The sequence below is a fragment of the Antechinus flavipes genome, chromosome 6, assembly GCF_016432865.1.
Source record: "Antechinus flavipes isolate AdamAnt ecotype Samford, QLD, Australia chromosome 6, AdamAnt_v2, whole genome shotgun sequence".
In the NCBI taxonomy this organism is placed as follows: Eukaryota; Metazoa; Chordata; class Mammalia; order Dasyuromorphia; family Dasyuridae; genus Antechinus; species Antechinus flavipes.
The window spans coordinates 165,612,935-165,639,547 of NC_067403.1; the positions used below are offsets into that span (position 1 = coordinate 165,612,935).

At 34.5% G+C, this 26,613-nt stretch overlaps 2 protein-coding genes across 2 annotated transcripts in view; one reads left to right on the top strand and one right to left on the bottom strand.

Annotated features, from left to right (window-relative positions):
- Positions 1–23,254, top strand: part of COPS4 (COP9 signalosome subunit 4) — a 36,100-nt gene extending 12,846 nt beyond the window's left edge. The window contains exons 3-10 of the mRNA XM_051966630.1: positions 3,359–3,510; positions 4,451–4,554; positions 7,757–7,910; positions 9,363–9,513; positions 12,458–12,628; positions 14,633–14,748; positions 21,927–22,011; positions 22,750–23,254. Coding sequence (XP_051822590.1) covers positions 3,359–3,510; positions 4,451–4,554; positions 7,757–7,910; positions 9,363–9,513; positions 12,458–12,628; positions 14,633–14,748; positions 21,927–22,011; positions 22,750–22,883 — 1,067 coding nt within the window. The 3' untranslated portion in view covers positions 22,884–23,254. The remainder of the gene's footprint in view (positions 1–3,358; positions 3,511–4,450; positions 4,555–7,756; positions 7,911–9,362; positions 9,514–12,457; positions 12,629–14,632; positions 14,749–21,926; positions 22,012–22,749) is intronic.
- A 406-nt stretch (positions 23,255–23,660) lies between these two features.
- The window catches only part of PLAC8 (placenta associated 8), a 28,419-nt gene continuing 25,466 nt past the window's right edge, over positions 23,661–26,613 (bottom strand). The window contains exons 4-5 of the mRNA XM_051966631.1: positions 26,053–26,168; positions 23,661–23,920 (exon numbers count right to left, since the gene is read on the bottom strand). Coding sequence (XP_051822591.1) covers positions 26,064–26,168 — 105 coding nt within the window. The 3' untranslated portion in view covers positions 23,661–23,920; positions 26,053–26,063. The remainder of the gene's footprint in view (positions 23,921–26,052; positions 26,169–26,613) is intronic.

The window sequence follows — 26,613 nt, forward strand, 5'->3', positions numbered from 1 at the left end:
ACACTATTATACACAAATATCCCTATTTAGATATCTATTGTACACAAACATCCCTATTTAGATAAACAATAGGTACACAAATCAAACAATTACTGATAATAAATCATAAATTTCTTTGGGATTGCACAAAAATTTCTTGGGTGAAAAGAGATTGTGAATGGAAAAAAGTTTAAGAAAGTCCTGGTCCAGAGATTATTAGACATTAAATTATTAGGATTAAAGAAAACCTGGAAGCAGTGTCTACTGTCTAGGAGTCTGCTTCCCATTGGGAGAATGAGACACTTACTGATAATAAGTAAACATCTGGTGATTTGAGGAAGGGGGGAGAGCATTAACAATGGAAGGGACCAGCAAGTATTTGGTGAAGATTTTTTATCTGAGATGAACCTGGAGGGAATTAATGAATAGTGCCCAGTATTGTATTATGTGCTGGAGAGATAAATAAAAATCAACAGTTCTTGCTTTCAAGGATCTTAAGTTCTACTGGTGCCAGGAAGAGTTCTAAGGATGATTGGTGGGGCTATGGGAAGAGGATTTTAATATACCCTTTTCCAGGATTAATAATAAAGCTGAATTAACAATAATATAACAATAATACTGATAGTAGTGGTAGTAGGAGCTATGTGTTATCTCAATTGATCATCACAACAACCTTGGAAAATAGGTGTGATTATTTTCTCCATTTTACAGATGAGGAAATAGGAGAACCAGGATAGGTAGGTGGCTTGCCCAGAGTCACATGTATATGAGGACAGAATCTATTCAAGTCTTCTGGATTCCAGGCCCAGCATGATTCCACAATTTGATTTGAGTAGGGTTTTAAAACTGGAATGGGGGAGAGGGGGTGGTGCTAACAAGGTGGCAGTCACTAGGTGGGAAAAGAAATGAAATCAGGGCTGGAATGAATCCTAAAAGGTAGTGGATCATCAGCCAGGGTGTAGGGTCTGGTCTTAGAATTGGCAGCTATTGAGGTAGCCTGGAAAGGAAGGATTTTGAAAAGTAGGGGAGATAGGGAACTCATAAAAAATAAAGATGGCATCAGCTTTCTTTGGCAAGTAGAAGGCCAAGTCATGTGAGAAAGATTGAAGATGTTTCATAACCAAGGAAATTTGGAACACTTTTTGTGAGGCTTATGTTAGAGAATGTTGGCAGCCAAGTCAGAGGGTTTGCTATGATGGAGGCGAAGTGGGCGCACCATTTGGCATGGTTTCATGACCTTTTCTAGAAAAGGAGGGACTGAAGGTTGAAACTGGACTGGATATGAGTAGCAGACAGTTTTAAATGGCATTTCTTGGAAGAGCTGCTTTAGCTGCCGCTATTACTCCATAATAAGCCAGAGCTGATGACAGGTTCTCGTGAGACATTTGAATAGCTTCTGAATTCCTCTAAGAAAAAAGCCAGGGACTGAGGCTGATGGTATTGTATGGAAGAGCCTTGGGGGAGCAACATTAGTGATCAGGAGGAGGGCTTCTGGGCTGGGGCAAAGCTGCTGGAGTCCAGATCATGGGTGGCTCTAGGACCTAGGAGGGAGCCCTAACATTGGCTCTTAAAGCTGCATGGCTCCTCAAAGGCAGTCCTACAGGCCAGTTCCTGAGATGAGATAGCTCCAGTACCAGAGGGGTCCTTGGGGCTAGGCATGATGGGGGAAGGAAGCAGGGGGACCATATCTTCCTGGTGACCTATTCAAGGAATCTCCTGAAAAGCCTGGGACCCTTCCTATCTTCCATATTTTTATAAATCTGGGACAGTCATCCCAAATGAGCTGCTCCCCAAATTCAAGTGGGCGAAAAAACCAAAAGAATTCTTGGATACCTCAGTTCTTCTCAAGGAGTTTGTTTTTTTCATATGGAAAATGGGAAATTAGTATAGTGCAGTGGAATGGGTGCAGAATTTGAAGCCTTTCTCAGGCCTCAGGTTATCCATTTTATGGACAAAAGCTAGAAATTGACTCCTGCAAGTGCCTCTCTAGGCCTAGGAGGTATCCACATGCTCTCTGCATTCTTCCCTGAGAAAAATAGGACCTCCTGGTCCTACCTCTACCTGTCCCATGCAGTGTAATCTGGGAGAACTTTATCTTCCTCATCTGCTTCAGCCTTTCTGGGTGTTGCTGGTGAGCTTGGAACAGGAAGGATAGAGAGTTCTCTTTTGTGCTCAGCTGTTTGTTCTGAGTTTTGACACCAGCGGTGATGCTCTGGAAGAGCAGCCCTCCAGAGGTGCCCAAATGTCAGCAGCCTGGCAGAGAGACCAGAACTGTGTAAGGCACCGACTGGTTCTCTCTTTCCCCCTCTGTAAAATGAGATTAAACAAAGGCTTGACATCTATCAGTCTATTTCACCTCAGTCTCAATTTCATAGTGTCTCTGTGATCTCAGGCAAGGCTTTCTTTCTTTTGAGGATTTAATTTTCTCTTTTGTAAAATCAATGAGTTGAACTAAGTGATCCCTTCTGTCTCTAATACCTTGAAGGTTGTTTTTATTGGGAGGTGGGTGTTGAAAGAGAGGGTGGCCTTTTTCAGTCCCTTTCCCCAAAACATCTTTGTTACAGAGCATCTACTACCTCTTGGCTCAAGTACCAAGTGTGAAGAAGCAGGTTATGTTTCTGTGGAAGTCTGTGGGAAAATCAATTTCAGTTTAAGGCTTCCTCATGACTTTTTTTCACTGGGATGAGAAACTAGACAGTCCTTGCCCTGGCCTTGTGGGGTCTGGAGGGTCTGAAGAAGAGAGTCTGCTCTCCCCATTCCTTCCCACAGTAAGGGAACTTGGCATATCATTTGCTCCTCACTGTAGGTCTGGTACTGACATCAAGGTCAATAATGTTAGTGTTTCTGATTGTAATCCATTCCATTTAATGTTATCAAGTAATGAATAAAAAAATACATTATCAGCTTTGTGTTTTAAAAATAGGATCTTCACTCTAGTTCTTAAAAGCAGCTTGTTTATAGCATAGATATTGACTTGAATAGTGCTTGATTAATTTCATTGTGGAGAGCTGTGTAACCATTTCTGTTAAATTTTGCTTTTTTATATTGGATTCATAGCTATTATGTTTTGTAATTTTAAAAAAACATAAATGTAGGTAGGGAAAAGAATGCTTTCTCAGTTCTTAACTACTTATGAAAATTATCTTTGAATATTATATTTAAAAAATCAAATGTTTATTTCTTTTGGTGCAGATGTTTTTTTCATATTTTTGTCATCAAGATCAAAAATCTTAATGGTTTTGTCAGATGAGTTAATTTATTTCAGCAAATATAAGATGCTTCCTGTGTAAGAATTAAGCAAATGAAAAATTTGTCTTGTGAAATATTTGCAAAGTATGTAAGTTACTCATATTTCTTTGTCTCATGTTTTCGAACCAAGTGGTAAATGAGAATGTCAGTCTAGTGATCTCTCGGCAGTTGCTGACTGATTTCTGCACACACCTACCTAATCTGCCTGACAGCACGGCCAAAGAAATCTATCATTTCACCTTGGAAAAGATCCAGCCCAGAGTCATTTCATTTGAGGAGCAGGTAAAAGCAAGGAACCAGATCCTACTTATAAAGTCGAGAGCAGTGATTCCAAACCTTGATTATCTGTCAGCTTTCAAAATTGCTGAGGCAATTGGGATTAAGTGACTTGCTCAGGGTCACAAGCGAGAAAGTGTTAAGTGTCTGAGACTATATGTGAATTCAGGTCCTCCTGACTTCAGGACTGGTGCTCTATTCACTGTGCCTCCAAAGAGTTTTTTAAGGGATGTCATGAAATTCTGAAAAATAAAATGCAAATTAAAGAGACGTGAGACTATCAAGTAATAGGATTATACACACTCCAGAAAGTTTGGGGATTATTAGTGAATTTCCAAGTACTTAGCACTATTTTTGAAATGCTACTAAAAATAATCAGTAATGCCAAGTTTGTGCTCAGAGTTTAGAACTAAGAAAATGTACCTTTCTTTTCATTGAAGAAGTGGGTATTTGTAGCTATGAAACATTGCACAGATTCTTAGATTTGGGGAGCCATTTACTGCTCTTATCCAGGGTTTTTTATCTTTTAATCTTTCTTACAAAGATTAAAGGAGGAAAGAAATATATTTGGAATAAATGTTTTAAAAAATGTTTCAGTAAGAATTAGGAACAGTGCTAATCAACTATACAATGTAAATAATGTTGATCAGATATTTTTATAGTAATAATCTACAGGGGAATTTTGAATGAATTGTCATTTCTCTTTAAGGAATATTATTACTACAACTGTATCACATCACTAGTTCTATATAGTAGATTAGTTTGAAGTTTTAACTTTTTAAAAATATCTCTAAAAAAATAATTGTGTTTTATGATAATTTTTATTATCTGAGAACTTCAGGTCACTAATATTTGAACTTGTTTACTTTGGACAATTAAAAATAACTTTATCATTTGAAATTGGATCAAATTAACAGTTGGATTTTTTTCTTTTTAAATTATTAAGGTTGCTTCAATAAGACAGCATCTTGCATCAATATATGAGAAAGAAGAAGACTGGAGAAATGCAGCACAAGTGTTGGTGGGAATTCCCTTGGAAACAGGACAAAAGTATAGTAAATAGTGAAAGATGCTTTTTTTCTTCCTAAAATTTTCTTTATATATTCTACTAGTACTTAAGTGCTAATGGGTCCTAGTTGTTTAAAATGAAGATTTAAAAAAATTTTTATTTAAAGAATTCTGAACTTAGATGCAAATAAGACAAACATTTTTCTATATAAAACAGAATAGAAAAATAATATCGATAGCATGAATGGCCATGAAATTATACCGTGGACAGCTTTGCTTCATTCTCCCTTTAAATATATGTCAAATCTGAGATGTATTTTTCAGACCTGTCCTTCTTGACTGTATTTACAGTTGATCTTTCTTCTGTGTATTTTAAAAACCACTTCGAAGACACTTTTATTTGTTTGTTTATATTTTCATTATTTATTTACATTTTACAAAACAAAAAAATTGAATGAAAGAAAAACAAAAATCCTTGTAAAAGAAAACCTCACATTGGCTGTGTCTGAAGAACTCTAGATATTTTACACTTTGAGTTCACCTGTCTCTTTGAAAGTAGGTAGCATGTATAAGTATCAGTTTTCTGAAATTGTAGTTGGTTACTGCATTGATTAGATTTCTTCCTAATTCTTTGTTAATTGTTTTTCCTTATGGTGTTTTTGAGCAACTTACTTTAAATCTATTCTTTTTTCCTATTATTTAGTCATTTTAAAAAATTTAGTCTTGTTTATTGCTTGATTGGTAATTTATTGATTTATTTGCTAATAAGAATACTCCCTCAGTAAATATAGATCAGCACCTTCTCTGCAATTTATAGTCTTAGACTATTGTCACCTGGGCAGTGAGAACTTAATTGATTTGCCCACAGTCTCATACACCCATATATGTCATAATTGGGAATTAAACTCAGGTCTTCCTCTTTTCAAGGACAACTACATTCTACTTCCTCATATAGATTAATATGTATTAAATCATATTCATGGCTTTTCCTTTGAATATTGAAAAGATAAAGGCCATATTTCTGTTCATTCATAAGCTAGTCTTTTCTTCACAATGGATGTGGATTACCACATGACTAGGAAGCTGGAGTAATCAAAATCAAATATTCACTTAGCTCGAAATCCACTTTCTTTAATTCACTGACCAGGCCTTCTGGATAGGATGGCTGGGTACTTGAGAGTTCACTTTGATTTTCTCATAACAAAATATTGTCAGACATAACCAACTGATTTTATCACTTCCAGTTTTAATTTTTTACCTTATTTGTAAGTTTTGAACATATGAATTACTTTGGTTTGAAAGTAAGTGTGTGTGTGTGTGTGTGTGTGTGTGTGTGTGTGTGTGTGTGTGTGTATTTTTTTTTTTTTTTTTTTGGCTGAGGTAATTGGGGTTAAGTGACTTGCCCAGGGTCACACAGCTAGTAAGTGTTAAGTGTCTGAGGCCAGATTTGAACTCAGGTTCAACTATATGATGATCAATTCAGATGGAGGTGGCCCTCTTCAACAATGAGATGAACCAAATCAGTTCCAATAGAGCAGTAATGAATTGAATCAGCTACACCCAGTGAAAGAACTCTGGGAAATGAGTATGAACCACTACATAGAATTCCCAATCCCTCTATTTTTGTCCGCCTGCATTGTTGATTACCTTCACAGATTAATTGTACACTATTTCAAAGTCTGATTGTTTTTGTACAGCAAAATAACTATGGACATGTATAATATATTGTATTTAACATATACTTTAACATATTTAACATGTATTGGTCAACCTGCCATCTCGGGGAAGGGGTGGGGTAAAGAAGGAGAAAAATTGGAACAAAAAGTTTTGCAGTTGTCAACGCTGAAAAATTACCCATGCATATATCTTGTAAATAAAAAGCTATAACTTAAAAAAATACATATAGTTTTAATTTTCCAGTACCTCCTCCCCCCAAAGAGACTTTTGATATGAAAGAGGAGGGATGGTATCTGATAGCACGTATCTCTCTCCTTAGAGTAGGGCAGGTCTGTCCCTTCATGAATCCCAATTAATCAGTGCATTGATCTGAATTCTGTTGTTTTTTTGGGTGTTTTTAAATACTCTTTCACTTTGTATTATTGTAGTTATTTTGTAGATTGTTCTTTTAATTATGCATGTCTTATTTTGCATCCAGTTCATACAGATCTTTTCAAATTTCTCCAAATCTTATGAAGGATTTTTTATAATACAATCACTATTTGTGATTTATTACATTAATTTGTGATAATAAGGTGTGTCATTTAATTTTTTTCCAGTCAAAAGACATTCACTTCATTTCCATTTACTTCCACAGAAAGTGCTCCTAGAAATATTTTGGCATATATGATGGCCACACCAAATTTCTATAAGGGAGAAAGATATTAAATATTCTAGTACAATTTTAAATTCACTTTGTTTCATCTGACAGATTTAATAGTTGATTTATGTCAGATTTCCAAGTATTTCTCATCTTTTCCAGTTGATGGTAGATTCTATCTACATAAATTTTGTAATGGTGAGAAAGATACCAATATGGACTTTTGTTCCATTAACATTTATGTTATGAAACACCTTGGTGGTGACACTACTGAAAAGAAGCTAATTGAAAGAGATCTTTTTAGTATATAATAAACCATTCTTGTCCTTAAAAGCATATTTGGTGACTCACATTTATTTATTCCTTCAGTAGTTGTGAAATGCAAGGCTTCTGACAATATTTCTTATACATTTTTGTTATTTTTTTAATTTAAAAATAATTTCTCTTGGTTTTTCTTACAACATAGATTGATTAGGGAATTGCATATTGGCCATTTGGTTTAACTGATTTTTTTTCTTAATAGCAATGGAATTACTGTCTTCCTTGTTTGGGAAAACAGATACAATGTTGTTGTTTTTTTAATTTTAAATTAAAGTAGTAAGCATTAAAGCAAATATCTGCCATAGAAGGCTGGCAACTTTTTGAATATTTAAGTAAAGGAGCTAAGATATAGTGTAAATAAAGCAAAAAAGGAAGAACATTAAAATATAAGCAAGGACTATGATGTAAGCTAGAGGTCCAAATGATATACATTTACTAAGCTCAATAATATTTTGTTTCTAATGATATAAAAATAATGTATTAATTGTGATACATTAGATAACATTTAAACTTGTTGAGCTTCTTTGAGAAGTTAGGATTCCATATAAGAGAATGGATATTGTTTTTTAAAGTTGATATGCTGGGTTTTTAATTTTTTAATTGCAGGCAGTACAATGTGGATTATAAATTGGAGACCTATCTGAAAATTGCCAGACTGTATCTGGAGGATGATGATCCTGTTCAGGCAGAGGCTTATATCAACCGAGCTTCCCTGCTCCAGAACGAATCAACCAATGAACAGTTGCAGATCCATTACAAGGTGATCCTACTTTGGCACTTACTTGTTTTCTTTTTTTCTCTTTAAACAGCTCATAATATAAACATTTGAATAATTATTTAATGGAATCAGGTTCCAGAATAGAAGGAAAGATTCCATGAAAGTACAATGGAACAATTTACAAATTAGAGGACCTAGAAGAAAAGAGCAGTTAAATTGAAGATCCAACAGTTTGTTTTTGTTAAGCTTATCCCATTATTTTGTTGGACTTGTTTTTTAAATTTTATTTTTGGAATTTTTCTGCATTAATAATGGTGATAAAGGTCAGAGAAAATTTCCCAAGCAGAAAAATCCCATTTAATTTCTTTTTAAATTCAGAGTCTTTTGTTGTATGGACATGTTTTTAACTTACTAAATCTACCCTTTGGAAAAGTTATTTAGGAATCAGCCAGGCTCACGTTGTAATAAAAATGTTAAAGATTGATACTGGGTTTGGTTTTTTTTTGGTTGTTATTAATGTATAAACTGTAATTGTTAATATCTTTTTCAGTCTTGTCAGAGCTCCAGCTACAAATTGCAAGGGTGAGGAGATGTGTAAAGTGGGGTTATGAGTATATGAGTGCAACATGCAGAAATCAAAAAAATGTAGTTAAAGAAGTTCTTAGTAGAAAAGGGTTTACAAATGACTTCCACCAGAGAACCTTAAGAGCAGGTTGATCCCCCAAGCACCTTGGGGAATTCTTAAATTTTGGAGGTGAGGAGGGAAGCCTGCAGAAGAAAACCAAGTTAACATATAAATATGTATACATATATTGTATTTAACATATACTTTAACATATTTAACATGTATAGGACTACCTGCCATCTAGAGGAGGGGATGGGGGGAAGGAGGGGAAAAGTTGGAACAGAAGGTTTGCAACGGTCAGTGTTGAAAAATTAACATGCATATGTTTTGTAATTAAAAAGCTATAATAAAAAAAAAAGAAAAGAAAAGAAAGAAAACCCAGTTACCTGCCTCAGAAGCTGAAGAGGAAGTAGTGCAGAGTTTTTCCCTCTCCTTTTTCTTCTTTCCTTACTCTGTCCCTTCTTTTCTTCCTTCCTCTCTGCTTCCTCCATTCTTTTCTTCTGTAGCATTATTTGCACACTGTGGTTTCAGGAAAAGTATGGATGATAGAATGATTGTGAAATGTGTTCTAGAGAGAATTTTAATTATCGGTTGCATTAGAGTAGGGATTCTTAATCCAGCATCTGGGAGGTTGGCTTTTGTTATATTTTGATAAATGGATTTCAGTACAGTTGGTTGTTGGAGTCCTTTGTATTTCATCTTATACATAATAAAACTTAATTCTAGAAGGAGATAATTAGCTGTCCAAGGCTCTACAATACACATAAGTCATGGACCCTTTGGCTGGATGGATATGAAGGGAGACCCATTGATCCTTCGATTTTTAATTTTAATTTTTTGCTAATTTAGACATACTCTTGCTGCTGCAGGTGTGCTATGCTCGTGTTCTTGATTATAGAAGAAAATTCATTGAAGCTGCCCAAAGATACAATGAGCTCTCATATAAGACAATAGTCCATGAAAGTGAGAGACTAGAGGCCTTAAAACATGCTTTGCATTGTACCATCTTAGCATCAGCAGGTAAGTACATTATTCAGTCTCTGAATCCCCTGTATCAAATGATGACTAATAACTTTCCGCTAGTTGTTAACAATTTTTGTAGAGAGAATCATCTACATATGATGATAGCCAATATTTTTGGCAGATAAAAGTTGTGTTAACAAAAGAGAGGTCAGTGTACTGAATAACTGCTTTTTTCTTTAATGTCTTATTTCTAAATATATACTTATGTTTAATGACTCAGATATCATACTGATACTTAAGCATTGTACCTTGCTGTACTCTAAAGAGTTCTGAACAAGGAATCAGACACCTTTTTAAGGCTGTTGTGTAGGTTAAGATTTAAGGATTTAAGTTTAAGGTAATTGTGAAGATTGTGTAAGATTTATCTCTGTGGAAGTGCTTTGTGAATTTTCAAAAGGTAATGAATGATGTGACATAAAATTGATTGTAACAAATAAGGCATGCCCAGAGAAATACTAAGAGTCTGCCTCAGTTTGGTGGTGAATTGTTAACATTTTTAGAAAGCTATATATACCAATCTTTTTTGTTTGTTTTTGTTATCCATTTTATTTTATTTTATTTTTTTATTTTTTAACAATTATAACTTTTTATTGACAGAACCCATGCCAGTGTAATTTTTTACAACGTTATCCCTTGCACTCACTTCTGTTCTGATTTTCCCTCTCTCTCCCTCCCCCAGATGGCAAGCAGTCCTATACATGTTAAATATGTTACAGTATATCCTAGATACAATATATGAGTACAGAACCGAACAGTTCTCTTGTTGCACAGGAAGAATTGGATTTAGAAGGTATATTTATACCAATCTACATAATGTAATCACTTCAGTTCAAAAAAATAAGAAAGGAATTGATAAGCATAAGTTTTAATCGCATTAAACATGACTTTTTGAAATATGAAATCTTTTAATCTTGGTCTCCGTTTGCTTAAGAAATTACATTAAAGACAACACTACCTAAACTAATCTATTTATTTAGCGCTATGCCAATCAGACTCCCAAAAAACTGTTTTAATGACCTAGAAAAAATAACAACGAAGTTCATATGGAAAAACAAAAGGTTTCAAAGGAATTAATGGAAAAACAATCAAATGAAGGTGGCCTAGCTGTACCAGATCTACTATTATAAAGCAGCAGTTACCAAAACCATTTGATATTGGCTAAGAAATAGACTAGTTGATCAGTGGAATAGGTTAGGTTAAAAGGACAAAACAGTCAATAACTTTAATAATCTAGTGTTGAGAAACCCAAAGACTCCAGCTTTTTGGATAAGAACTCACTGTTTGACAAAAATTGCTGGGAAAATTGGAAATTAGTATGGCAGAAACTAGGCATTGACCCACACTTAATACCATATACCAAGATAAGATCAAAATGGGTTCATGACTTAGGCATAACGAATGAGATTATAAATAAATTAGAGGAACATACAATAGTTTACCTCTCAGACCTGTGGAAGAGAGGAAGGAATTTATGACTAAAGAAGAACTAGAGATCTTTATTGATCACAAAATAGAAAATTTTGATTATATCAAATTGAAAAGTTTTTGTACAAACAAAACTAATGCAGACAAGATTAGAAGGGAAGCAATAAACTGGGAAAACATTTTTACAGTCAAAGGTTCTGATGAAGGCCTAATTTCCAAAATATATAGAGAATTGACTCTATAAGAAATCAAGCCATTCTCCAATTGATAAATGGTCAAAGAATATGAACAGACAATTCTTAGACGAGGAAATTGATACTGTTTCTAGCCCTATGAAAAAATGCTCCAAGTCATCATTAATCAGAGAAATGCAAATTAAGACAACTCTGAGATACTACTACACACCTGTCAGACTGTCTGGAATGGCAGGAAAAGATAATGTGGAATGTTGGAGGGGATGTGGGAAAACAGGGACACTGATACATTGTTGGTGGAATTGTGAACACATCCAGCCATTCTGGAGAGCAATTTGGAACTATGCTCAAACAGTTATCAAACTATGGATACCCTTTGATCTAGCAGAGTTTCTACTGGGCTTATACCCCAAAGAGATACTAAAGAAGGGAAAGGGACCTGTATGTGCCAAAATGTTTATGGCGACCCTTTTTGTAGTGGCCAGAAATTGGAAACTGAATGGATGCCCATCAATTGGAGAATGGCTGAATAAATTGTGGTATATGAACATTATGGAATATTACTGTTCTGTAAGAAATGACCAGCAGGATGAATTCAGAAACGCCTGGAGAGACTTACACGAACTGATGCTGAGTGAAATGAGCAGGACCAGGACATCATTATATACTTCAACAACAATACCATATGATGATCAATTCTGATGGATGTGGTCCTCTTCAACAATGAGATGAACCAAATCAATTCCAATAGAGCAGTAATGAATTGAACCAGCTACACCCAGTGAAAGAACTCTGGGAAATGACTATGAACCACTACATAGAATTCCCAATCTCTTTATTTTTGTCCGTCTGCACTTTTGATTTCCTTCACAGGCTAATAGTACACTATTTCAAAGTCTGATTGTTTTTGAACAGCAAAATAACTGTTTGGACATATATACATATATTGTATTTAACATATACTTAAACATATTTAACATGTATTGGTCAACCTGCCTCTGGGAGAGGGGGTGGGGGGAAGGAGGGGAAAAGTTGGAACAGAAGATTTTGCAAGTGTCAGTGCTGAAAAATTATCTATGCATATATCTTGTAAATAAAAAGCTACAATAAAAAAAATAAAGTTGACAAATTATCTTCTCTTAAAAAAAAAAGAAATTACATTAAAAATATTTGAGCTAGACCTACTTCATGTAAAGCCAGCAGTCCAATTTTTAAGAAACATCTTAACAAATTCCATATAGTTTATTAATGCTTAAAAGCATAAATAATAAGTTTTCTACTAGAGAAATGTATTGATGATGCTTTTGTTTGTTTTTCTCCAGGACAACAGCGCTCTCGAATGCTAGCCACTCTTTTTAAAGATGAAAGGTGTCAGCAGCTTGCAGCCTATGGAATCCTAGAGAAAATGTATCTAGATAGGATTATCAGAGGAAATCAACTTCAAGAATTTGCTGCTATGTTGATGCCTCACCAAAAAGCAACTACAGCTGATGGTAAAAGACTTTATGAATAGCAGTAATACTGATAATCTGATTTATAAATGTCATGGTCCTGTGAGCTTTTTAATATTTTTAGGCTAGTAGATATCAGGCAGTATTAATTATAAACTAACTTTAGTTGTAATTTTGATTTATATGTCATACAGCTTGAACTGTTAAAAATGTTACATGTGTTATGTACAAAGTTAATTCTACTAGAGAAAATTACTGCAAGCCAGTAGATTTTTTTTTTAAATGCCATGTGCAAACGAAGTGTCTACTTTTTCATATCTCAAGGCACTTAATAAACATTGTAATTATCCTCAAACAGCATGAATTACATACATTACACATATATTATTAATTTTGTTTGATATGGAGAAAAATTAAGTACGTTATCATTTGAGCACCTCCATATCATGAAGTAGGGACAAAGGCCAGTAATTTTATCCCTTATTGTCTTCATTATCCTCTTATTTCTTGACCTTCTTTAAAGTGCTTTTTAAGAGTGCTTTTTAGAAAAAAGAACAAATGATCTAGTTTTAGCTCTGAAAGTGATCAGCCATATGACTTTGGGCGAGTCACAACTACAAATCTCTCATCTAGGTTTTATCAACTTTTTATCTAAGACAATAATCCCTATTCTAACTTAGAATTTTTTGTGAGGGCTAAATAAGATCTTTCTTTTTGTAAATACAAATCAATATTTTTTAACTCAATGAGCTAGTTTTTGTTACTCCCTATCATTTCATCTAATCTAGAGAGCCTTTTCTTAGGGTATCTAAAATCCAGAAGAAAAAGAGTCATCTTTCCTAGGTTCTTTGTTATCCTATAGTGACTTTGGCACTGTGGATATTTGGTAAAGCACCTGTGGTTGGCTTCTGAATGGATTTTTTCCTATTTTTTGATTTTCATAGACTCTTTCTATTTGATTTTTGCTGAAATCTTTTTCAATTCAGGAAAACAAGGACCAGAGTAGTAGATATTACCTTTAAAAATGAAACCTTCATTTTAAGTGTATATTTTTATTCAACTTTTATGGATTATTGATTGAATAGTCTTATATTTTACCTCCTTAGAAGCTAGAGAAACATATTGGAAAGGTTTTTTTTACTAAGTAATTCCCTGTGTAAGGGAAACGAGTTTTCTTGCCTTGATAGAGATCTCTAAGAAAAGCCCTGATGACTGCTTGTTAGAGATATTGTGAGAGTACTTCTTAGTCAGTTGTGAGCTAAACCTCCTGCCAAGCTCTGAGATTCTGTGACTGTGATTAGTTATGGCTAAAATAACTGAATGCCTGGAAAAATAATGCAGTTAAGTTTGACCAAGGATTGCTTAGGTTCTGTATATATTTTAACCAAATTCGTTTGCATTTTTACTAATATTTTATTTATTAGGAATATACTGTGTGGTCAAAACCTTACTAATCTATAAATGCCTACAATAATATTTTTGACTCAAATTATATGTGTTTTTTTCATTACTGCTTTTAAAGGTAAAAAGTCATTTTTTGAAAAAAGTCACTGTTTATTCTTATCTTGAAAAATGTTCAATATTTTTTCTTCTCTTTTGCAAGGTAACAAGGTCTGCCTTGGTGTTTTGGTTTGTTTTGTACGAGATAATATGGGTTAAATAACTTCCCCAGTGTCACACATCTAGTAATGATTAAGTTTCTGAGGCCGAATGTGATCCTCGGGGGCTTGCCTTCTGATTCTGGCACCAGTTCTTTATTCACTGTACCATCTTACTATGCCTTATCTTGGTTTTAAGAAGAGCCCAAAAGTTGAATTCATTCAGCCAATTAGCATTTTTAAAAACTATTTCCACTTGATTGAATTTAGAATTGATATTTTGCTAAAATCAGTGTGTGGTGACAGCCTAAACTGACTTTTTTTGTGTGTGGTTGGAAGCATCATATAGATAATGGTATAAGTATTACATGCAAAGAAATTAATGTAATTTTGGAATGCAGAACAAAATTAGTTGAGAGCTTATCATTATTTATTTAAATTTATAAAGGTTCCAGCATCTTGGACAGAGCTGTCATTGAGCACAATTTGTTGTCTGCAAGCAAGTTATATAATAATATCACATTTGAAGAGCTTGGAGCTCTATTAGAGATCCCTGCAGCTAAGGTATTTGCTTATATTGTATATCAAATAATAGTAATAAAATTTCAGGGGGGGGCAGAATGTTAGAATTAATTCCTTTGTCATTGAGCATCTGCCAAATGTCAGATGTTGGGAAATTTACAAAGATGAATAGAACAAGCTTAAGAAGCTCAGGATCAATGGTTATTGATATAGGCCCAGATGAAAAACTGTGGTAAATGGCAGAATATATTTGGTATCTTAAGGCATACAAAGGGCTGTGGAAGTTTGTTTGATTTAGCCTTGAAGGATTGGCAGCTATTACAGATACATATGGGTAGTATGGAGAAGGACATTCTAAGTATAGGGAACTGCATGAACAAAGGCAGAAAAGCAAAGAACCTAGCCACAAAAAAGGGAGTTTGGTTTAGCTAGAGCCTGGTGCTTACATGGAGGAATGGGGAATAAAACTGGATCTTCCTCTCCCTCAACATCTCATGGTCTTCTACCATTCACAGAAATCTGGCCAGAGGCATCCCAGGACACGATACAGAGTTGAGAAAGTTTCTGTACATGATTATATTCTTCCATCCTCCAGGCCTCATTCCTCTTAATTATGTCCTTTGTACTTCCTGTGATATCTTCATTCTCCTCCTTAGTGCTCCCCCAGGACATTTTCTTTATTGAGTCTCACTTTACTCACATATCACTTTGGGACCTGTAGTTAACTAGTTCAACTGTACAGTCTTACACTCTCCCATTTCCCCCCCTTTGTCTTGTGCCTCCTAATACCTTGCCAGGCTTTGAACCCTCTTGTGCTACTAATGGCAATGGAAGAAGATGTCCAATCACAGTTGTGTAATCTCACATCAGCTGGGCTCTGGCTGCTCCACAGCAGTGCTTTACTTTTTTCCTTATTGATTCATCATACTCTGCAGAGTAATTATTTCAGATATTCTCTTCTTCCTTGTGAATTTCTTCTTCTGTACCTCACAATCCCTTAACATCATTTCCATTTCTTTTCTCTTTTGATCTAGTCTCTGATAAAGAGGTAGCCCTTCTCACCAAGACCAGCCCCATTACTTGTGCCTTTCATTCCATCCTGCTCTGTCTCCTCCAGCAGATTGCCTTTTCGTTTGTATTGTCTGTTTCTAATTGTCAATTTCCCCATCTACTGATTCTCCTGCTACCTCCAAACATGTTTAGGCCTCCCTCCATCCTTGAATAATCTTTACCTAACTGTACCATTTCTTCATGTTTTTATTCATTCTTTCACAGTCTGAGTTTCAGAAAAAAGCCTCTCATTGTTTCTGCTTTTCTTTAACTTATTTGACTTTAGACCTCATTACTTAGATGAAACTCCCTCTATAGTGGTTACTAGCAGTTCATTAATTGCTAAATCTAGTGATCTTTCTCATTCTTTTTTGCTCCTTTGCAGCATGTTATCTCCTTCCTGAGTTTTCATATTGTTCTTACTTAACTTTCTTCTTGTTTAGAGAACTGTTCGGTTCTGCAAACATATATTGTATCTAGAATATACTGCAACATATTTAACATATATAGGACTGCTTGCCATCTAGGGGAGGGGGTAGAGGGAGGGAGGGGAAAAATCGGAACAGAAGCGAATACAAGGGATAATGTTGTAAAAAAAATTACCCTGGCATAGATTCTGTCAATAAAAAGTTATTATAAAATAAAATTAAATTAAAAAAAAACTTTCTTCTTGTTTGCTTCTTTTTAGTCCTCTGTCTAAATCATGATTTGTATCCTACTTTCTAATCCTGAACATTTCACAAAGCTCTCTTCCTTTCTCTCTCTATAGCCATTCTTTTGGTGATCTCATCGTTTCCTCATTTCTACACAAGTGACTTGCAAATCTAGCCCTAGTTTTTCTTAGTTTTGTTCATGTGTCATCTATTGTCTCTTGGACATTTCCAACAAGATGTTTGGATTTAACATGTCCAAAATAAAACTCCTCTTTCAGTTCTTTCACACATCCCTGTTTCTCCTGAAGGCATCACTCACCTAGTGGTCCCTGGATTTTTGAAGTCATGGTCAGATCATCTTTCTCCCCATCATCTGTATTTTTCCTATTGCCAAGACTTGTGAGTTATACTTCCATGTGAGAAGCAACAGTCCCTTTCCACTTCTACAGACACCTTAATTCAGGCCCCCATAAACTCTCTCCTAAACCATGTTATTTTCTAACTGGATTCTCAGCTTCTGTTTTCTCCCCTTTCCAATACATCCTCCAACCAAGCCAATGTAATGATTTCCCTATAGCCTAAGTTTAACTGCATTGTTCTCTCTTCAGGAGCTCTCAGTGGTTTTATGTTGCTGACTTCTCTGTTGGCCATTTCAATCCTTTCTGGTTATGTCAGCATACCAGCCTGCCTACAGTATTAATCCATGTCACTATTGCGCAAACTAACCTACTCTCTGTTCTCTAGTCTCCACATTCATTCCACATCTTGTATAGATGCCTTTGTACAGACTATGCTTCCTGCCTGGAAAGTGCTTCTTCCTTGAATCCCCTGAACTGCTTCTTCATCTTTTAAGTGCTCACCTTTTCCAGGAAGCATTTTTGGAGCTATCTGCTTCCTCAGATTATCAAATGTTGATCTGTTTGAATATTGTAGCCACAGTTCTTCACATCTGATAGATATAATAAATTCATGGTGGAATGGACTAGTTTGCAATTTAATTTTCAAATCTCTTAAGATTTTTGAGCAAGGGAATGACTTGGTTAGATTTGTTTTTTGAGAGTATGTATAATTTGGGTGGAGAAGAGAAGAATGGAGAAGTTAAAGATTCCTTAGAGCTTCACAAAATTGAGTGGGTATGGGGGAAGCTTAAAGAAATGGGAATGTAGCATAAAGGTGAAATTATTTTTGTTTTAAAAAAATTATATTTTGCAACAAGAGTAACATAAAATGGAACTTACATATTTTAATGTTCTATAATTTGGCAAGTAGAAAGTAAAGTGATACTCTAGAACAAGGATTCCTAATCTTTACTGTGTAATGGCATAGTGTGATTAAAAAAAAATTAATATGACACTTGAAAGTTTGCAAGGAAAGGACTTTAAAAATAGTATCTCATTGGCTTCTCACAACAGATAGATGGTATTATATCCATTTTGTGGCTGAGAAAACAAAGCAGACAAGGGGTAATTAACTTGCCCAGATTCACACAGCTAATATCGGGGCCCATCATTCTTTCCACTGTGCAGTTAGCTCCCTATAAAGATTCATAGGAAACTTATGGATCCCTTTCAGAATAATGTTTGGTTTCCTACCAATTAATTGAAGGAAATTCTGAATTTCAGTTAGATAAGCACAAATAAAAATGTAAATTTTTTCCTATTCAAACCCAAGATATTCTGAAATCCTAGGTTAAGACTCCCTGCTCTCAAGTTTCTTGTTAAAACTTTTCCCCTTAATTTAATTTATAACTCTACTTGTTAGGTAATATAATTTTGTCTTAAGAATGTCTTTAAAAAGTGAGGATCGGATCTCAAGAGTGCCAATATTTAATAGACAGTAAATTGGTAATAGCATATGTGGAGAATCTTGAGATTGTCAAGGAAAAAAATCCATCTCCTGCAATACATTAATATATACATATTTTATGTTTACATTCCCTAAGCCTTGGTCATGGAGAGAAAAGGAAATATCTTAAGTGTTACTTGCCAAGTTGCTCACCATACTTCATTCTTCCCTTACATGCATATGAATATATAGCCATAAACCCACATTGGTTTCTATTTACTTTTAATGTTGAAAAGTCAGCTAATAAACAAAAGTTGTGAAGCTTATTCCAGTCCCTATCTCCCTCCCCACTCATTCTCAATGCCCCACTTTCTAATTGTAGCCTTCAAATAGCATAAAACTATTTAGTTCCAGGTACAAATAGAAAAAATTGTAAGTGATTTTGATACTTACTTGTGTGATAATGAATAGTAGGTGTGTGAAATAGACACACACACACACACACACACACACACACATACACACATACACGCTCGTTTGTATACATTTACACAAATGTATGTATACATACTGAAAGACTAAAACAGTGAAAATAGAACATTGAATTTTTGGTCTTCTTTTATCCTATTTGAGGAATTTTCAGATATGATCAGAAAAAATTAAACTTCTAAGTAACCTGGTAAATAATCCATATCCTAACTGTCTCACAGAATCTTTTATGAGAGTTGAATGACATCTTTCTTTTTGTAAACAAAACAGCATTTTTAACCCACCTCATAAGATGATGACCAAATATTTATTATATTTGTCATTCTTTGGTGTGTGTGTGTGTGGTTTGTTGGTTTTTTTTTCTCCCACTAGAAGGAAGCCTTTTCTTAGGAAGATTAATGAAACTCCTAGGTAGCACAGTGATCAGAGAACTGGGCCTACAGTTAGGAAGACCCAGTGGCCCTGGGCAAATCTCTGTCTGCCTGTTTTTCCTCAACTGTAAAATGGGGCTAACAGCACTTAGCTTGCAGGGTTGTTGTATGGATCAAAAGAGATAACATATGGCTAAGATGACAGGAAAAGATAATGACGAATGTTTGAGGGGATGTGGGAAAACTGGGACACTGATACATTGCTGGTGGAATTGTGAACGAATCCAAATATTCTGGAGAGCAATTTGGAACTATGCCCAAAGCACTATCAAACTGTGCATATCTTTTGACCCAGCAGTGTTTCTACTGGGCTTATATTCCAAAGGGATATAAAATAATGTATAATATATAATATATATATAAAGAAGCGAAAAGGACCCATACGTGCAAAAATGTTTGTGACAGCCCTTTTTGTAATGGCTAGAAACTGGAAACTGAGTGGATGCCCATCAATTGAAGGAAAGCAGAATAAATTGTGGTATATGAATGTTATGGAATATTATTGTTCTGTAAGAAATGATCAGCAGGATGATTTCAGAGAGGCCTGAAAAGACTTACATGAACTAATGCTGAGAGAAGTGAGTAGAAGCAGGAGGTCATTGTATATGGCAACAACAAGACTGTACAATGATCAAATCTGATTAATGCTGATTAATGTAACTCTCTTCAACAATGAGAAGATTCAGACCAGTTCTAATGATCTTATGATGAAGAGAGCCATTTATACCCAGAGAGAGGACCATAGGAACTAAGTGTGGTACACAATATAGCATTTTCACTCTTTGTTGTTGTTTGCTTGCATTTCTGTTTTCCTTCTCAGGTTGGTTTTTTTTTTTTTTTCCTAGATCTGATTTTTCTTGTGCAGCAAGATAACTGTATAAATATGTATACATATATTGGATTTAACATACATTTTAACATATTTAACATATATTGGACTACCTGTCAGCTAGGGGAAGAGGTGGGGGGAAGAAGGGGAAAATTTGGAACAGAAGGTTTTGCAAGGGTCAGTGTTGAAAAATTACCCATGCATATGGTTTGTAAATAAAAAAATAAAATTTAAAAAAAGATAAAATAATAGTAGTGCAATAGAAATGCTTATTTCTAAAGAAGATACTGGGCCAAAACACTTAAAATGAGGAGATTTTCATGGCATGAGAGAGAAATCAAATCACTCTGAAGCTCTGGAAGCCAAGAAAAAGACTGTCATCCTTTTAGCTTGGCCCATTTTGATCACATCACTTATTTTTGATTCTGTACTGCTTGGTCACCAAGCCAATCTGGCTCCTGCCCAATTTTCTTCTCTAGGAACGCTTATTTCTTGCAGTTGAGTCTCGATGAAACTAAGGATTCCAAAGGGTGGAGGGCCCTCTCTGAAATGCCTGCAAATTTCTGGGAAGACAGTGGAATGAGAAAGGTTGCAAAGAAGCCAGATTCCTAATGTTCTACCTCAAAAATCGCAAGAGAAATGCTGAAAACAAAATTACCAGAAATTTTTACAAGAAAATTAAAACTTTAATGTTTTAAAGACAATGAGCAAACTGAAGAAAAGCAGATACTTTCTTTTTTTTTTTTTAATTACAGAGAAAGAGAAACAAGGGAGGGAAATATTAGAAGTGCAAAAACAATATGAAAAGTTGCATGAGGAACAAAGTAATAGAGATGGACTCAAGTGGGTAACAGAATAAAAGGAACATTTTACATATTCCTTCCCCCATCACCAAAAATATAGCTTAATGCAGCAGAAAAACCTCAAGAGGAATTAAAGGAAGAATTAAGAGATCATGGAAAAACTTGTCAAGATGGATAATGAAGAGAATTTAGAAAAATTCAATGGGTCTGGCCAAAAAACAATGCAATGGAGGAAAGAACATAGTTGAAGTAGAAAAACAAGGTCAGAAGGTAACCCAACTGGAAAAAATATTTGGAAGCCATGCAGGTGTAAATTTCAGATTTGGAAGATGGGTCTAGGAGAAAAACAATCTCAAAATTTAGGAGTGAAGGAACACCAGAAAATATTAGAGATATTAACCTTCCCCCTCCTTTTTTAAATTTTTATTTTTTTACATAGACACAAAGAAGGCTTTAATCATGAGCATGATTAATCATGAACAAGTCATAAAACTTTCTAACTTTTAATTTCCAGATCTGTAAAATGGGTGGGGGAAAAAAAGAAGGCAAGTAGTAAGAGAACTTAAATTCAGGGTTGTGAAGAGCAAATGTAATGAAGTCATTTTTAAATGTCAAAATTTCCTAACTTAATTTAATAACAAAGAATACTTGGTTAAAAAAAAATGCTTATTCCCTTTCTTCCCTTCTCTTCTAAATCCCAGAAAGAGGTAAATCATCTTCCCTAAGTCTCCTGTTATTCTGTGACAATGTGGGAATTTAGTAAAACTCCAGTGGATAAATTCTGAATACCTTTTTTCATACCACTCTGATGTACATAGACTCCCTCCCCTTTGAATTTTTTTCAGTTTAGGAAAATGAGGACAGAGATTTTAAATGCTTTAAAAAAAAAAAAAAGCCCTATAAAATTACACTTTTAAGAGTTTTTTTTCCCCAGACTTTGCATTATAGATTTAAAAGTCTTGAATTATACCTGTTGAGAAGTTAATCTTAATTCATTATTGAGTTTTATATTATGGGAATGGGCCTACCCCAAGACATTGTAGATTCTCCTTGTTAGAAATCTCCCAGCAGAGAATGGGTGATGAATCACTTTTTGTTGGGGTGTTAGAGAATTGTTGTCAAGGGTGGGTAGAACTCCCAGTTCTGAGATTCTATTATTTTTAAAATTTTTGATTTTCAGGCAGAAAAGATTGCATCTCAAATGATTACAGAAGGCCGAATGAATGGATTTATTGATCAAATTGATGGAATAGTTCATTTTGAAAGTAAGAAGAATTTTCATTTTATTGTTATTGTTAAAATGCAAGTCAGTAACTGTTAAAGTGGATGTATGAAAAAAGAATTTCTTTCCCCAATAGATGGCAGTAATTTTATTCATAGGAAGACTGTGACATTGTACCCGATATAAGTGAGACTGTCTAATAATTATTATCATTTTCTAAGAATAGTAATAATCTTTGGGCTTTTTTGCTTTGGTGACACATTTTAATACTATTCTTAATGATTGTTTCATAATCAATTTATTCTTTTGTGTTAGAAGAAATTGTAGGAGAGGTCTGACCTTGAATCTGTAGTATTGTTTTGACTCAAAGACAGCTTGGTATAATGAAGAGAGAGAGAGAGCTGTCCTGAAGACAGAAAGATCTGGATGCATGTCCTGCCTGGGTGACTCATGGCAGCTCCCTCATACTGTAAATTATAAAGCAGGCACCAGTCTACATGGATGGAGGGAGGACGTAGGAAAGCCCCTAGGCCAGTGGAAATGGATCTCTGAAGGCACAGTGACTTACAAAACCACAATTAAGTTTTGTCTGTGTTGTGCTGTGTCTTTATTTAATCTGTTAAAACATTTCCCATTTACATTATAATCTGGTTCCTATATTCTTCCTATATATCTCTTATCTTAAACCAATGAAATCACAAGTCTAGTCCTTGTCCCTATCCTTCTACTTAGAAGTACTGCAGATCAATGAAGTTTTTATGTTTTTCCTTTTTTACTTTAGCTCGTGAGGCTTTGCCAACATGGGACAAACAGATTCAATCACTTTGTTTCCAAGTGAATAACCTTTTGGAGAAGATAAGTCAGACAGCACCAGAGTGGACGGCACAGGCCATGGAAGCTCAGATGGCTCAGTGACTCAACACTAATTTGATGGTTTCTATAGTGTCTCCTTTATTATACAGATTAATTTCACTACAACTCCAAAGAATCTGTGCTATGACCCTTCACATTTCAGTGTCCTCTTACAGCAGAATCTATTTAAAGAAGCATTATTTAAGAGGAGATGGTATGAATGAACACTTTAAAATTTCTAAATCCTTAGTACCCCTGTTTGATGGGTGTCTATGAGACTAATTCAGTTGTTTTGAAAGTGTTTGTTTAAATTGATGGAGTGAAATCTCTGTGACTAAAAAGATTTGTTACAGTTCTTTACCTTGTGGTATGTTGTGTATGTGCTTTCTTCCTCTCAGATGTTCCAATAAAGAGGGGAATGAGCCAAATAAAAATTTTTTTGTGTGTTTTAGTTATTAAATATTTTTTCTCTTCAGCTTCCTATAGTTATATAAGAAAAAAAGTTCCTTATTATGGTTTCACATCTGTTCCTAATTTTTTTATTTAAAAAAACCATATCACTACATGTTCCATATTTACATGCTTAAATATTTATTATATCTCCAAAAATAGACTATAATATATAGCCCATTGCTATATTTGAGATTTAGAGAGTCAGGGTATCATTATTAAGTCATTTAGAGAATTTCCTCAAAAGGATGTGAAATCTTATTTTTTGTAACGTATAGACCAAAATTCATTGTCAGTAAACTAAAGATTTCTGAGAGAGCTAAATTGTTATGTAAATAAAATGCATAAAATTAGTATCACTTGAATAATATAAAATATATGCAAAAAATCTTACTCTGAATATTCTTTATTTGTTTTACATTCAAAAAGGTCAAGCCACATGTTACAAATCAAGAATTATTATAAGAATTACAGTAAGTTGCAGGTTAAAGTCTTCTGGGAAGAGGTCTTAGAAATAAAGAAGAGCTTCACTTCCATGGCACTCCATTTTGATTAAACATCTTTTTGGCATGTAGCAATTTAGGAGCAAGAATTAGAGGAATACCTAAAGAAATAATTTTTTCAGTTGTTTCTTCATTAACAAACTTCATCTGCAAAGACAAAAAATAGCTGAATTAGAATCTAAGGTAATTTAAAAATATAACCTTGTTCTAATTCTCATGTCTTTAATTATTTTTCAATATTTTGTTCATTTAAAGTCTTAAAAGTTTGGGGAACAGGAGATGGGCCAAGGAAATGAGCAAGATTTAAGATTGACTTAAGGGGATTCTTACTTTAAGCCAGGTCAGAGAGATAGTCACTGTAGTTTCCTCTATACTAAAATCTTAGGAATTATGGAGTCCTCTGAAAATTCATATTACCTAATCTCCAATGAACCCTCATACTCCTGCTGACTCTAATTTCTCTTGACACAGTGAAACATAAACACAAGATTGCATATGAAACCAAATTCCTCACTTCATACCACTTTTAAAAATTAAATAGCAAATTTCACACATTACTTTCAAGACTTGTGTATTTTCTTCTCTTTTTTAAAATTTTTAAAAAATATTTTTGCAATTACATGTAAAAACAATTTATACCTTTTTAAATGTTGTAAGTTCCAATGTCTATACCTTCCTCTCTATTTCCTTCTAAATTTCTGTTTGTTCATTAAAAAAAAAATTCCAACACCTCCTTCCCCCTTTGTTTTTCTGGTATCAATAATACCCAACTGTTCTGGCTTTTAGTTCTCTCTCTCCACCATTGCCAAAATCTGCCCAAAGCCCAAGAAACTGCTTCAGTAGCTTATTTGTAGCCTCAGAAGTAAAATAAAGACTACCTTTATTTGGCATTTCAGGCCTTTTATGAGCTGTCTCCCTCTCATCGTTTCAGACTGATCATATATGATTTCTCATGCTATGTTTCAGCCAAGTTCCTCTTCTCTGTATGATTTAAAGGCTGCCCTTCCGCCCTATTGCCTCTTCTTGAGACTTGGCCCCAGTGTTAACCCCTTACACAGAGCTTTTCATAATCCCCTAGTTGTTAATAGTCTTTTTTTTTTTAATAATAGCTTTTTATTTTCAAAATACATGCAAAGATGAAATCCAACATTCACAAAACCTTGTGTTCCAAATTTTTTCCCTACCTTTCCCTCTCTCCCCAGACAGTAAGTAATCATTTATATGTTAAATATGTGCAATTCTTCTATACATATTTCCAAAATTATCATTCTGCACTAGAAAAGTCGAGATTAAAAAGGAAAAAAATTGCAAACAATAAAAAAAGTGAAAATACTATGTTGTGATCCACATTCAGTCCCCTCCTTCTCTCTGGATGTAGATGGCTCTCTCCATCACAACATCATTGGAACTGGCCTGAATCATCTCGTTGAAAAGAGCCACAAACATCAGAATTGATCATTGTACAATCTTGCTGTTGCTGTGTACAATGATCTCCTGGTTCTGCTCACTTCACTTATCAGTTCATGCAAGTCTCTCCAGGCCTCTCTGAAATCATCCTGCTGGTTGTTTCTTATAGAACAATAATATTCCATAGCTTTCATATACCATAACTTATTCAGCTGTTCAACACTGTCCATTAAATTGACCTAATCTAACCCTTTTATTTTTACAAATGAGATTGAAACTCATGGAAGTTCAACATTCATATTAAAGCCCTTTGAGTGCAAATCCTCTACTGGATTTTGACCTATCAAAATATAAAATTGAGTAGGGAAGGAAGAGCTAACGCACAGAACGATGTTTTAGGGACATTAGATACTGGCTGGTGCATAGGGGAGCCAGTTTATGATTATGATTACCTTATTTAGTTCAAGACTCAATATTGCCAAGTAGGCTTTTACTTTGCTCAGTCCCTTCATCTATAGCCATCACAAACTCAAATTGACATTTTGCAGTTGTCATTCCAATCTGACTCCCTGAAGTCAGAGGTAACTCCGCATTTGTTTTATTTCTTTTTGGTACCTGGTAAAGGATTTGTTACATGTTGGAAGTGCTTAATAAATGATTTTTGACAGATTGACCAAATCCTGAGTAGGCTCCTGGGAAATCGACCATTCTAATTCATTGTACCTGTCCACTGAAATGGGGTGCCAAACTAAACTAAATTTATTTCTCCTAAAGAAATCAACCTTTATGATAGCGAGAGATCTAAGTTTTCTTGATTGGAAAATACCAAATTTAAGAAGTCCAAAGTTCTTAAAAGACCTGTAGGGACTCACCGTTAGCTTATTCAGAAAGCATTCATTTCCTTTCTCCTGTTAATATCTCTCTTAATTTGGCAAAGAGAACATGTAAGACAGAACACAGTCGCCATCCAGTCATTGCAAATAGATCCCTGTTGAAAGAAATCAGAATCAAAATCATTAAGCTCATGACTTTTATTTATTTTTGTTTGTTTTGTTTTTAGACTCAATCAGGATTAAGTATCTTGCCCAGAGTCATACAGAGCTAATTAAGTGTCAAGTGTCTGAAGCTTATGACTTTTAAATGGTTTCAAAATATGTTGGAGGCAAAACCAGACAGTGAATCCAATTTGATTAAATCAAATTCATTGATTTTATAGTAAAGGAGGTTTCCTGTTTTTTCATACAAATTTTCCTTTTTATATTTTTTCCAATACTTCATGATATTGGGTGCAGGAGATCCCGATATATTGGGGTTCAGGACTGGTATCATGGCTGTCCCAAAAGATTTGGAAGCTTAGATAATTTTTAAGTCAAGAGACAAAGTTTTATTATAAATGTAGCACCAATTAATGCAGGCTAAATTCCAAAACTTGA